The sequence below is a fragment of the Xiphophorus maculatus genome, chromosome 18 (assembly GCF_002775205.1).
Source record: "Xiphophorus maculatus strain JP 163 A chromosome 18, X_maculatus-5.0-male, whole genome shotgun sequence".
In the NCBI taxonomy this organism is placed as follows: domain Eukaryota; kingdom Metazoa; phylum Chordata; class Actinopteri; order Cyprinodontiformes; family Poeciliidae; genus Xiphophorus; species Xiphophorus maculatus.
In genome coordinates, this window is record NC_036460.1 from 19,998,438 (window position 1) to 20,011,492 (window position 13,055).

At 38.5% G+C, this 13,055-nt stretch overlaps 1 protein-coding gene and 1 long non-coding RNA gene across 2 annotated transcripts in view; one reads left to right on the forward strand and one right to left on the reverse strand.

The window, feature by feature from the left end:
* Positions 1 to 10,542, reverse strand: part of LOC102229669 (cGMP-inhibited 3',5'-cyclic phosphodiesterase A-like) — a 70,692-nt gene extending 60,150 nt beyond the window's left edge. The window contains exon 1 of the mRNA XM_014469516.2: positions 9,637 to 10,542. Coding sequence (XP_014325002.2) covers positions 9,637 to 10,542 — 906 coding nt within the window. The remainder of the gene's footprint in view (positions 1 to 9,636) is intronic.
* On the forward strand, positions 27 to 627 carry LOC111611992. Its single transcript, XR_002754345.1, has 3 exons — positions 27 to 176; positions 260 to 372; positions 445 to 627. It is a non-coding gene; the product is annotated as an uncharacterized LOC111611992 (long non-coding RNA).
* Positions 10,543 to 13,055: the final 2,513 nt, after the last annotated feature.

Below are 13,055 nucleotides of genomic sequence, written 5' to 3' on the forward strand. Positions count from 1 at the left end.
CACCAAAAGTGACTGAGAAAAACTAACCTAGCATAAATTGTCTCAGCTGTATCAATTTGTTTGCCTGTATGAAAAGTGTTCACATTTACAGCTTTGTTTCTGCTAGCTTGCAGGAAATGTAACTTACATAAATGGTTGAAGACAACCTATTGGCCTTCATGAGACTCAGATAAATGGTGAGTATCTATTTCATAAATTGCCTAAAACAGTTATATTTGTTTTTATTTGTTTTTTGTTTGTGTATTTTGTCTGGTTGCAGACCAGAGGATCACACCTGTTGACAACAAACAAAGGTTTAACTACTGAATTTTCAGTCAGAAATGATCACACCACCTGGTTGAAGTACCTGTGTCCATATGCAAGTCAACAAAGGTGAAACAAACATTTAAGCGAATAAGATGTTCATGTAGTGCATCTTTCTAACTTTTTCTTTTTGTTTTCCAGCAGAGAGGAAACACCCGATTGACAACATGCGAGTCTCAATTTCAACCTGTGACTGGGAAGACTACAACCATCCTGAGCAACGTCTGATCTCAGCGACTTGTGACTCTCAACCCAGAACAAGAATCCTTTTATCACCATTTTGTCTTCTACAATATGTTATCTCTTATGTGGACACATACTGTTTGTTTTGTTTTTGTTTTCCAGATCTCAGTAATACCGTGAGGAAACTGGACATAAAATAGAATCAGTTCTTTTTTTAACTTGACTTTTTAAATAGAAATTGTTTCTTTAAGTGGATTACTCGTAATCTGTATTTTTGTTTAATTAGAAATTATTTTCTTTATAACTTTCTGTATAGAAATGCTTGACAAGTTACACTTCCTTGGTTGTTGTACTATAATTTGTATGGTAAAATTCTGGTAGGAACAGAGACCAGTAATTTACCATAAGTTTTTTTTGGGGGGGAGGGTTTACAATAAAATGTCAATATATCATACAGTCTGGATGTGTTTTTCACTCATGTAGATATTATGCCTCAGTCAGCATGACCGTATTTACTACGGCAAAACCACATTTTATTTTTTTTAAAATATTTTAGGAAGTACGGTATTTTACCGTATATTAAAAATACGGTAAAATCCTGCATGTACAAAATACGGTGAAAAACTGGCAGCTGTGGTTGCCAGAATTTTACCGTATATTAAAATTACGGTAAAATCCTGCATTTACAAAATACGGTGACAAACTGGCAGCTGTGGTTGCCAGAATTTTACCGTATATTAAAAATACGGTAAAATCCTGCATTTACAAAATACGGTGACAAACTGGCAGCTGTGGTTGCCAGAATTTTACCGTATTTTAAAAATACGGTAAATTCCTGCATTTAGCAAATACGGTAAAAAACTGGCAGCTGTGGTTGCCAGAATTTTACCGTATTTCAAAAATACGGTAAAATCCTGCATTTAGCAAATACGGTAAAAAACTGGCAGCTGTGGTTGCCAGAATTTTACCGTATTTTAGAAATACGGTAAAAAACTGGCAGTTTTGGTTGCCAGACTTTTACCGTATAAAGACGGTAAACTTCTGGCAACTCAGCTGCCAGTTTTTTACCGTAAAATGAGGCCGTTTTTTTTTACAGTGCAGGAGCTCAGCTCTGTGTGTCTTGTGGAGCTTGAAGGGTGTGTGCGAAACTGCACACACAAAACCATGTGACAGTTCGACTTCAGTTTGACCATGCTGAGCACTAATGACAACATTGCTACAAAAAATGGGCAGGTACTGAACAAAAGATTTGTAAAAAAAAAAAAAAAAATGTCCATGGAAAACCTTGAAACCCCTTCAGAAAGTTGGAAGATCAAGATCAACTAATTCAGGTTTAGTTTAAAGGTTACAAGACAAACATTGCTCTTACAAGGAAAACGTCTTTGCTCAGTGCTGTTCTTTGCATGATGTAGATTAATTGTCTTTATTCTATAAATCAAATGTATGTAGGGAATAAGAATTTAAACAGTTTGGACTGTTCACATAATTACTTTCAATATGCTTATGTTTCTGGGAGACAATTTAAATTCCCTGACCAGTCTACAGGTAAAACGTGTAATTTTACAGCCAGGACAGTAAACAGAAGGACATCATCTCCTCTGCAGCTGGTCAGCTGAGAGTTAGCTTTCCTCTCCACCTTCTGAGTTCAATTTGTCATCATTTCTGTTGCAGGCACGATGAGGCAGAATGGGTAATGGAGCCGTTCTAATACTACAGATAGTGCACTAACTCAGTGTTCCCTAGATACCAATTAGCAATGAACAGCCAAGCATCAAGAGTGAAACAACTGATGGGTGGATGTTTGGAGCTTACAGATGAGAGTGAAAGCTGGGACAGTATGTGGACACATGTTTTAAGGTGTGTGTACACTGCTCAGACATTCGGGGCCTCACAGCGATAACCAAATAAATGTATTCTTTTATTCATATTTTATATGCAAACAACAAAAAATTGGACCAAAACATGAATAATCCTATTTCACTATTCTATCTTCCATTTTGATGGCCTCAGAAGATTTGCAACTAAAACAAAAATCCTCCAGAATCGTTGTCTTCCCCATTTACAAGAGCAGCACATACTTTCTATCACCATCTAAGTCACGGTACCACATATTATTTGAGTACTGATGTTGTCATGAAAATTGCTCAATGATTAGACAACACATATGCTGCATATACAGTATGCTCCACTGCTGTAGAGTCTACACAAGGGCTAATCAAAGGTCACAGAGATTAACCAACAACGATAATTAATTTTATGGTAACCTATGCAGACACTTAGTCTGCACTAGTGAAGATTTACTCAACATGCTGAATTTCCGAAGAGACCTCACTTAATGGAAGCCCGCCCTACTTTTTGATTAATTCATCAAATCTTTATTTGGCTGCTTGGGGCACTATAAAGAATTCAGCTTTATTCTCAGATTGCCATAATTTGTATTAAAAAAAACTTTTCCTAAGAAATAAACCCCACAAAAGCCAGTAAACAACTCATACAGGATGATGGATTATTGACACCGTGGAAGATGAAATCAAATCAGACCTAATTTTGGCCATTATTGACAGATATATTTAATTTAAAGCAAGTAGGGTTTTAACTCCATCCAGGTATGTGAAAAAATGACAACAGAGACTATACATAAAATATGTTACTCAAAGATGTTACTCCAACATGGATCTGTTGCATGTTTGTATGCATGGATTCTATCTACCCTGGTTTCCTTCCACCAGCGTTTCCCCCAGTATATTATAGGCCTGGCAGCCCGCCATGCTTTACGAACCCCACTGTTAGACAGAGTTAATGCACATGGCTGCGCAGAGATTTGAGAAACTTGTCCCATAAACTGGACCAACCAAAATAGTTTCTGAGTCCCCTTGTTAAAAACTCAACAGACACGAAATAGAAAAATTACTAAAGCCACATTAGCAGCATTACATTAAATCTCCCGTTTGTTGCGCATCTCTGAGCAGTGCAGCGGATTTAACTCGTGCAGGGCCGGTCCAAGGCTGCATGAGGCCTTGAGGAGAATTTGACTTGGGGGCCCCTCGTGCTGCTGAAAACATCAGCACCTCTAACAGCTTATCTGTTAGATTTAGTGAAATCTGGGAGAAAGGGAGTAGTTTAATTGGCCAACCTAAAAAGCAATAAGTTATAATTGCAGTTTACTAGTTTGTATTTGTGGGCAAACAGAGCTCAAACTCAAAGATTAAACTCACAGCATCAGATTGTTGCTATGGTAACAAAACAATTTAACTATGAATATTGTTTTTTGAACTTTTACAAAGTAAACATCCCAGCTCCTTAAAATCTTATATATAAATGTTTAACAATTTACAATCTTTTAATTTATGTATGCTGAAGCCATTAAATCAAATTTAGCAGCATTGATCATCTCAATAAACAAATGTTACATTTATGTGTCTGTGGTCTGTGTTAAAATATTAGCATTTATGGTCCCTGAAGCCCTGGGGAACTTTATGAAGCTGCTGACTTAATTTGGATTAAGCAAAAGTGCAAATAATTAATATTCATTTTAATTGTGCTTTTTGATTTGTTGTTTTTAAGACTAGTTGTGGATTTAAATATCATTTCACTGGTGATGTCTTCCTGCAACATACAATTATCCAGTAATATTTTTACTTTTCCTGTCAACTTAACATCTTTTAATACAAAAACACGGTGGACCACTGGTGGACCGCCTTGGCACCCCGACCACTGGGCTTAGCAAGTTTTCTGGGGAAAACCCTGCTTCCACTGTTAATTGGTTACTCTAAATTACCCTTGAGCCCATGTGTGTGTTCTTTGTCTCCAGGTTGCCCTGTCTCTCACCCAATCACTGCTGGAGATAGGAACCAACTGTGAAAATAAGGGTGCACAGACAATGGATGAATGGGATCCATCATGCCGCTGTTTATTTAAGTAAAATGGTGATGTGATTTTTTTCAAAGTAGAAAAAGTAGCCCGAATTAAAATTAAATTTACCATAAGAAGAGAAATACAAAGAGACAGATAAATTTGTGGGTGTGATCTAACAATTCTGTGCTGTCAGAGTTTTGTTCATGTATTCGATCAATAAACAAGCAATGCGTTTTAGCTGCTGCTGCTACATATTGGTGCAAACGAGGCCGGCTCATGTAAAGCTTAAATTTTCTTCAAACGTTCGCAAGCAATTGACAAGGAATTGACAGCTCAATGTAAAGCACCAGACACCAGAAAGGTACTTAAATGACGAAAATAAATGTATCCTACTATTTATATTTTGTATTATTTATGTGAGATTATGAGTTAATTTTCTAAGCACTGGGATTTAAAAAAAAAAAAAGACTAAAAGCTAGGGCTGGACAATATGACTGAAAAACGTGTCACGATAAATGCTTTCCATATCAGTTGATATAGATAATTATTGATTAGATTTTGTTTTAAATATCTGAAGTGCAGACGTGATCCCTCCTCTTTTATTCACAATTTTCCCTTGAACTGTTGTACTCATTTTCTTCTTTCACGTCACCCAGATCTTTAGTTTTAAGCAGTTATGGGGTACAGAGGCAAAACATGAAACTGCTCCTACAGTTATGGGGTACATAAAGTACTTAGCTGTACTTTGTGTACCCATTCTGTGAACTGCAGATGGTTGAGATTTCATAGTCAAGCCTATCAATACCCTATATTTCTTGTGACAAATTTCTTCCTTTCCCTCAATCTAAATCCATCAATTCTCAAATCTAATCTGAATATCATCATTCTTAATTTGAATATGCTAATTATGTTTTAATCAAACACATTTTTACTTTAAAACAGATCCCACATTCTTGGATTATCCTGAAAACAAATATCACACAAAGGATTAGATGTGACCTCAGTCCTGCAGTGCATGAACTGATCACATCCACCTTTAACTTTAACTAGGAGGTGTCCAAACACCTTTGAACAAACACAGTTATGATCAAAAACTATGAGTGGCACTCGATTAAATTTTTTTTAACCAAAATTAGACGGATTTTAATTGAAAACCATTTTCAGTTGAAAAACCTTTTTTGCTGCTAAATTATTGAATAGACATAGGAGCTCAACAACAAATGTTTTTATTGTTTTGAATCTGTTATTTAAGTTATTCAAAGTGCTCTTTCAAATGATTCAGGAACATGCATGTACTTTTGAATGATCTAACTTCTTTAGAAAGGTGGACTGTGGACAGAGATATTAGTGTTGGGGATGTCTGTGCTTGCCTCAACATGTTATGCATTGAGATGCTATTATTCAGTGATAGCCCAACTTCTTTTCTCACAACATGCACAAAATGACAGTCTTTTCCAGCTTCTCATCAGATGTTTTCTTTTTAAGCATTAATTAACCCCCAGTGAGCCACGAGGAACTTTTCATCCATCGCTGTTGTTTGTGGATGTCACTTGTGCATCAGTTTTATGAACAGACAAGAAACAATTTCCAGCTCAGAAATTTTGTGCGTTTAAAAAATGCAACTAATTGCATTAAATTTTTTAACACATTAAAATCTATGCTACTTATGGGAAATAGAGACCATCTTTTCAAAATTACAATAAGTGTTTCACTGTGGATAAACAAAAATATACATCTTTGAGGACAATATGTAAGACCAAGACAAACTTCCTCATAGACATTCTCTGCTCTCTGCTACTCTACAGCTGGTTCCCCACAACGGATTCTGTCATGAATGCTCAGGCTAGTCAGCATGGCCACCGATGGCGGGGGATAAATTGTGGTCCTGTAACATTTTGTTGTTTCTCCACCACTAGCTCATTAAACAGCTCATACAAATAAATAAGTCAATAAATGATACCCATAACATCATAGCAGGCATCAAAATTTATTGGGGAACTTCTCGAAACCCTGGTTTATATGTATGTTATTATATTCAATGTAGGAAGATAAATCAGTAATAAAATAAAATAAAAACCATGAGCGATAGGTGCTACACATGTTTCACAAAATTATACTACTTAATAAAACGAGAAACACAGACTAACAGTCCTAAAATTACTATTTAAAATTCAAAACACATTTTTAAGTCAAATGAATTCCCATAAAAACCTTCTAAACGTCTTCATTTAACCCATTTTATTCACCATAAATGTATCGTGATTTGCCCCAAATTTACAGTAAGTCCTGAACGGTTTGCATTTCCACAGCAAATGCTCGCCAAAGGACTAAAGTCTGGTATGACATCACAGTAGAGCAACCAGGATAAGCAGAGTCTTTCAAAATAGTGTCACTTAACATCTCACTCAACACCTTTGCATGTGCACACACATTCATGGGCACTCGCAACCTTGGTAGAAGGAATGCACCCTCCATTTGTTTATCAACAGCACAAACAGAGTGCACAGCAAGAAGTAAAAAAAAAAAAAAACCTCCAAAATTAAATATAAACACCAGTATGTGGATGATTAATTTTAGAGCCCACCAATCAAAAGAATATTAGAACAGTGCACTATAAAAAGGAATTTTGGACCGTTGTAAATTTAATTTCTTACAATGATTACATTGGAATACAGCAAAAAGGTTTATAGATAATGTTCAATAATAACTGCATTCTTACATGAAACACTTGTCACCAGTATTAAATACTGGTGGCAATATTTAATACCAAGTTTAGATTAGCAATAACTCATTGGTTCAGTCAACATACAAGTCGATAAAAGTAAATCTATAAATATCCTCATTTGCATTAAAATAAAATCTCAAACTGACAAAATGTCTCAGATTAAAACTGAGACATTTTAATCTCTGCAACAGCTTCAAACAGCAGCTCTCCAGACACGCAGCCCTATTGTGTGTGGCATAAAGCAAAAACAATATTTCAGAAACACAACATCCTGCTGACAGTCAAGCATGGTGGTGGTAGTGTACTGGGTTGCTTTTATAGTTTAGATCCCATATGACTATTCATAAGTAATTGAACCTTCTTCAGAAACTTCTCTCTAGCAGAAATTCATGAAGACCTTCAGTTCAACCTCACTTGGGTTATGCAGCAGGACAATGTCCCAAAGCACACAACCAAGTCCAACCCTAAAAGGGAGAAGAAATTAAGGCTTTTGCCCAGTCCACGTCTGAGCTGAAAATCAATTGACATAATGTGACGTGACCATAAAGGGGGCATTCATGTTCTAAAACACATGACGAGCAGGAATAAATGGAAACAAATCTGCACAGAAGAGTGCAGTCAAAATTCCTTGACAGTTAACAAAAAAACTTGATGGCAGATGATAGGTTTAAGACGCTATTCACATAGTGCCAAGTTGGTTTGGACAACTTTTCCTTCCACCCTTCCCCCTTAATAAATTACACAGGTGATTTCAAAAATCTGCTTTTTGCATTTACTCCAGTCTGCTTGATGTAACAAAACATGTTTTGACTTGAGACTTTTAATTGTGACAAGAAAGCAAAAGCAAGAAATCTTTAAGAAGGTGACTTTAAAAAACAAAAATCATAATGCCACCCATTACAGTAACTATACTAGCTTTGCCTTTTTCCTGCTACGCCCTCACAGTCAGACAGTCAATGATGCATAATATGTCTATGCATAAAGAGAGGAAAGAACAGGCATGAGGTGCAATATGCATTTTTTTGTTTATTTATAATAATTTAAACAGGATAGAATCATCTTGGTTTTGGTGTACTAGCACTTTGAAATATGAAAATACAAACTTCTAGATTCCTTAAAAACATATTTTTAATTGCACCTATAATTTAACTCTAGCACTTTAAAACTCCTAAAATTCTGTTATTTTTCTTGCTGCACCATACTGAGATTATTAGCGGTCCTAATGGGGCAGCCACTATAAAACTTTCTGCATGTACGTCTGGTCAGCTTACATAATTGCTTTTCAGAAATTAACTTTGTATGTGAACCCCATATGGATTTTGCTCAAATGTGACCTCACAATGGGCTGCTTGGATGGGAGCCACTTGGGTTAACTAAATGCATCCCCTATCACAAGCTAACACATGTATTAAGAAAATCAAATGTCATTAGAGCTCCACTTTTGCATACAGTTATCCTGCATCAGGGGTAGCTCAGTAAAATAGAATATGATGGAAAAGTTAACTTATTTAATATAGAAACTCGTTAAAAATAGAAAGATATACTAGTACACATTTTCATTTATGAATTGAATTAATGAATGAATTGAAGTCCATGGAAATAAAATGTTAGTTTTTCAGAAAATTACAATGCTGAATAGAACCAAACCAAAATAGTTCTTAAACACATGAATGTTATATTCTGGGCTACAAAGTCAATTTTAAGCATACAATCAATAGAAAGTTAAGTGGAAGCGGAAAGTGTGGCAGAAAAACGTTCATGTGCAACAGGAAGACTTGCTGCCTTAACAAGCTGAAGGACACTTTAAAAGCAACCTGGACTTCCTTATTACCCCAGCGGTGCCACTGCCACCACGCCACAAACTACATACAAGCATTTATGCACAATGAGCCCTGAGTAAGTACTGACCACATCAACTATGAGGAATATGGGGAAACTTTACATAAGCTGACATTTCTGTTTTAATCTTTTTTTTTTCTTTTTTATATTCTCATGTTCTAATCTTCTGAGACTAATTTCAGGGTTTTCAATGGCTGTAAGCCAAATCATAAGAAAATAAATAAATAAATAAATATTTGAAATAAGTAATACACATATTGTTTTGGAGTCACTGAATTAAAAAAAAACTGTTGGTTTAAATTCTAATTTACTGGGATGTATCTGTACAGGCAATAAACTCCTCTGTTATGTGGATAATCCCTTATTTTTTTAACACATATCCGGCTGCAACACGTTTGTGAATTCGCAAACATTTTATCGGTTAAGTTCATTCTGTTTTTTTATTTCTATTTTTTCTGAATGTAGTCAGTCTGCGAACCTATAGGCCTACACGGCCTACAGAGCAAACAGCCGTCATCGTCACCATAATGACATTGCTTTGTTTTGCGGGCTGTTATTCCACTTGTCCCGATGCTCAGAAAGCCGTGCAAAGCTGCTGCATGCCATCAGAGAAAGCAAAAAGCCCTCACGGGCTTCTCCATGGCTGATTAAAATAAATAAATAAATCAGAAGCAGCAGCTAGACATCCCGACATGATCTAATACAGATGTCTAAAGTTGGACATGTCTTACCTGGTCCCGCGGAATGCAGGGCAGTGAAGTCCTGCGGTGGGACTTGCTGTTGCTCTGACTGTGAGCCATCATCTCCGAGGCCGCTATGGAGCTGGACCTCCGTCTCCTTTTGAAGACAGGGATGTCCTCCTCCTTCGCCCCGGTCACAGAGCTACAGCACCCCGTCCCGCTGGTCCCTGAGGCCGGCAAAAGCCGGTCAGCATACCTCGCAAGCAAAACCCCCAGCAGCCCCAGCAGGTAGGCCAGGTAGGGTCTCCAACTGGCCCGGACCCTGCTTAGAGAGAGAAGGGACACGGCCCTGATGACGCTAATGAAGACGAGGATGGACACTCCCTGTCCCGGCCGGACGACAAGCAGAGCCCCGCCGCCCAGGCAGCCGAGGACTACCAGGGTTGCGGTCAGGGACGACAACTCCTCCGCGCCGCGCAGCAGCGACTGCGCCGCGGCTTCGCCCAGGTGGCACACCGCTAACAGGAAGAGCGCGCTCCGGATCAGCAGCCCGCAGCGAATCAAGCAGAGCCAGACCCAGAAGAAGGCACTTACGAGTGTAAAAACAGGCAAGACGCAGTGGCACGCAGTGAGAAGCAGCTCCACGGTGCAGCCCGCCGTTGAGTGGAAACGAGAGCCGACGCAGCTACTATTTCCGCTGCTGCTGCTGCTTGCATCCCACTCGACCAATCTGAGCAGCAGAGCGAGGAGAGCGGAGACGGAGGCGACGCAGACAGCAGAGGACACTCTTCTGCAAGTCCATATCGCGGAGAGTCTCAGCCACGACTGGCTCCGCTCGTCCCGGTGCAGCGGAGTGACACATGTCTTCACGTAGCCGCTGCGCTCCAACGCCGCCCGGGGATGTTTGTCATGTGCGCCTCCTGATGAATCTCTGTCGCTGTCTGCCTCCAAGGACATCTTTGTCGCTCAGGCTCGTTTGGATGCCTGTCCGGGGATATGATATATTTACTTTAAGTGTGAGTGTTTCATTCACATGCTCCATGTTCATCTGTGCACAAACTGATCTCTCGTGCTTGGCCGACGTCTAAAACGGTTAAAGTCATGTTTGCACAACTTTTCTTAGTTTTATGGCTTATAGCTTCCATATTACACTCATAGTTGCCCCTGGAAGTCAAGCAGTGAACCAAAAAAAGCAACCCCTGGCGTTTCACACATCTAGGCCACTGCCTCGGCTCCTCCACACAGCAGCCTCTCTCGCTCTCTCCTTCTTTTCTCTCCCCACCCACCAGACATTATCCCCTATTTTGTGCCGCTCCGGTGATTACTCCATCACGTTTCAGCCCTGCTCAGTCTGCAGGCTGCAGTCTGCCCTGGATGTGACTCAGTTCGCAGTGGATGCTTGCCATGTTTACATAAAGATTTCCCGGCTTGTTCTGGAAGATGGAGCGGTCTCATTATGGGCATTAACTATAGTAATCCCGTGATATATTTTAGAAGCATAGCGCAGTTAAAAAGGGAGAAGATACCAAAAGGTTCCTGTTCTCCATCATACTGTTAAACAGGAGGATGCGTCAGTGAAAGGTCAAAGCCCCCCCCCCCACCCGACAAAAAACAACAACTTAAAAACAAACTTACTTATAAAATTTGCTTGATCATCCTAAGAGTCCTACTCCACGTCGCCACACCGGTAAAGATGGTTGAAACAACCTGAATTAAAGATTTCTGAAAAATCTTACCACTGATTTGAATGCAGTCTGTTAGCAAAGCAAAACTCCTGAAATGAGAAAAGGTTATTTTTCTAAAACAAATTCTCAAGACTGCACTGTGACACAATTGGCAGCAGCACTGTTGCCTTGAATTCTGGGGTCTTGATGCAATGAGGCAATATTCTCACCATGCATTCATGGGTTCTTTCCAGGTTTTCTCCCAGTCCAAAACAATTACCGTTAAATTAATTGGTTTTTCGAAATTGCTCGTAGGTGTGAGTGTTTTGCATTGCCTTTGTGTGACCTGGCCTCTGAGTCTCTGTGTGGCCCTCAGATTTACTGGAGACCTTTTCAATTTCGAATGATGGCTGAAACAGTCCATTGCAACCACGTCAGGATAAATGGAGCATCATCACGAAGAGATATTTGCTCAAGCTTAACCTTAATGATGCTAATGAAGACGAGGATGGACACTCCCTGTCCCGGCCAGACGACAAGCAGAGCCCCGCCGCCCAGGCAGCCGAGGACTACCTCTTCTAGGATTTAGGACTGTAGGTTGAGATGGGGATGGTAAAAGGTTTCTGTCTAATGAATCATTTCTGGTTTGGCCAAATAATTTTAAACATTATCCTGCTGAGAGACCAAAATGACTCCCAATTTCATATGACTGATAGAGCCACAAGATCTTCATTTAAAATGTATATTTTATAGCTGCTCAGGATGCCATACACTTTAACAAGGTTCCTAAGGCCTCTGGGGAAGAAACAATCCCACAGCATCACAGATCCTTAGCTGTACTTAACAATAAACATCCTTTGTTATGAAAAGCCTACTCTTGGTCTCATCCAAAATAGAAGTTCAAGAAAAGTTTGCTAAAAAAAAAACACACACACATTTACGAATGTGAAGGTAGGGAAAGGTTTTTTCATGGCATTCCTCCCATGAACTGCTTAACAAACACATAATGTTGGTTTCAAACACAAGCACATAAAGGTTTATTTGCATGTGCTACTGCTGCAGTACTTCCCTCCCTCCATCCACGACAAAAGATTTTAAATTATAGACACAGCAAAAAAGGAAAAGCACAAGCCATCGAAATGAGCTTTTTTATCTAGCAATAAATAATAAAAAATAAAATAATAATAAATATTATATATATATATATATATATAGTGAATTATTTTGGTCTAAAACCTTAAATCACATCATCCTTTTTGTTCTTTGTGACAGATTGAAGAGCAAGTTAGCAGTCTTCCCTCGCTTGGCCTACATTTTATGAGAGGATTTTAAAGAGGCCCACGCAGTCATGTAAAGCCACTCAAGTCTGTCATCTCTTTCAGACCTATTAATAATTCACAAAAAACTAATAAATACCCTGTCTCTAAAAAAAACTGCTGGATTATCTCTTATTTTGAAGGTGAAATGTCATAAACATCTGTTTGACTGGGGAGTACAAATACATCAGAAATATTCAAAACCTCTTATTTGTTGCATTATATATTTAAAAGGGAGTGTAACATAAGGGCAGTGTTTTTATGTACTACATTCAATCTTATGCAACACGAGTCAGAATAATAAGTCAAATGCTATCAGCACATAAATCTATGTACTATTTATTGCTATTTTTAGGGCACTTTAACATGCAGGAGGCCAAAATGTAATCTTTTGGATTTACTTTATCCTGTTTTACAATCTTGTAAACTTCCAACATTTCATTTATGACTATTATTGGGCCTTCACTAAATGTCAAGTGTAACACGGTTG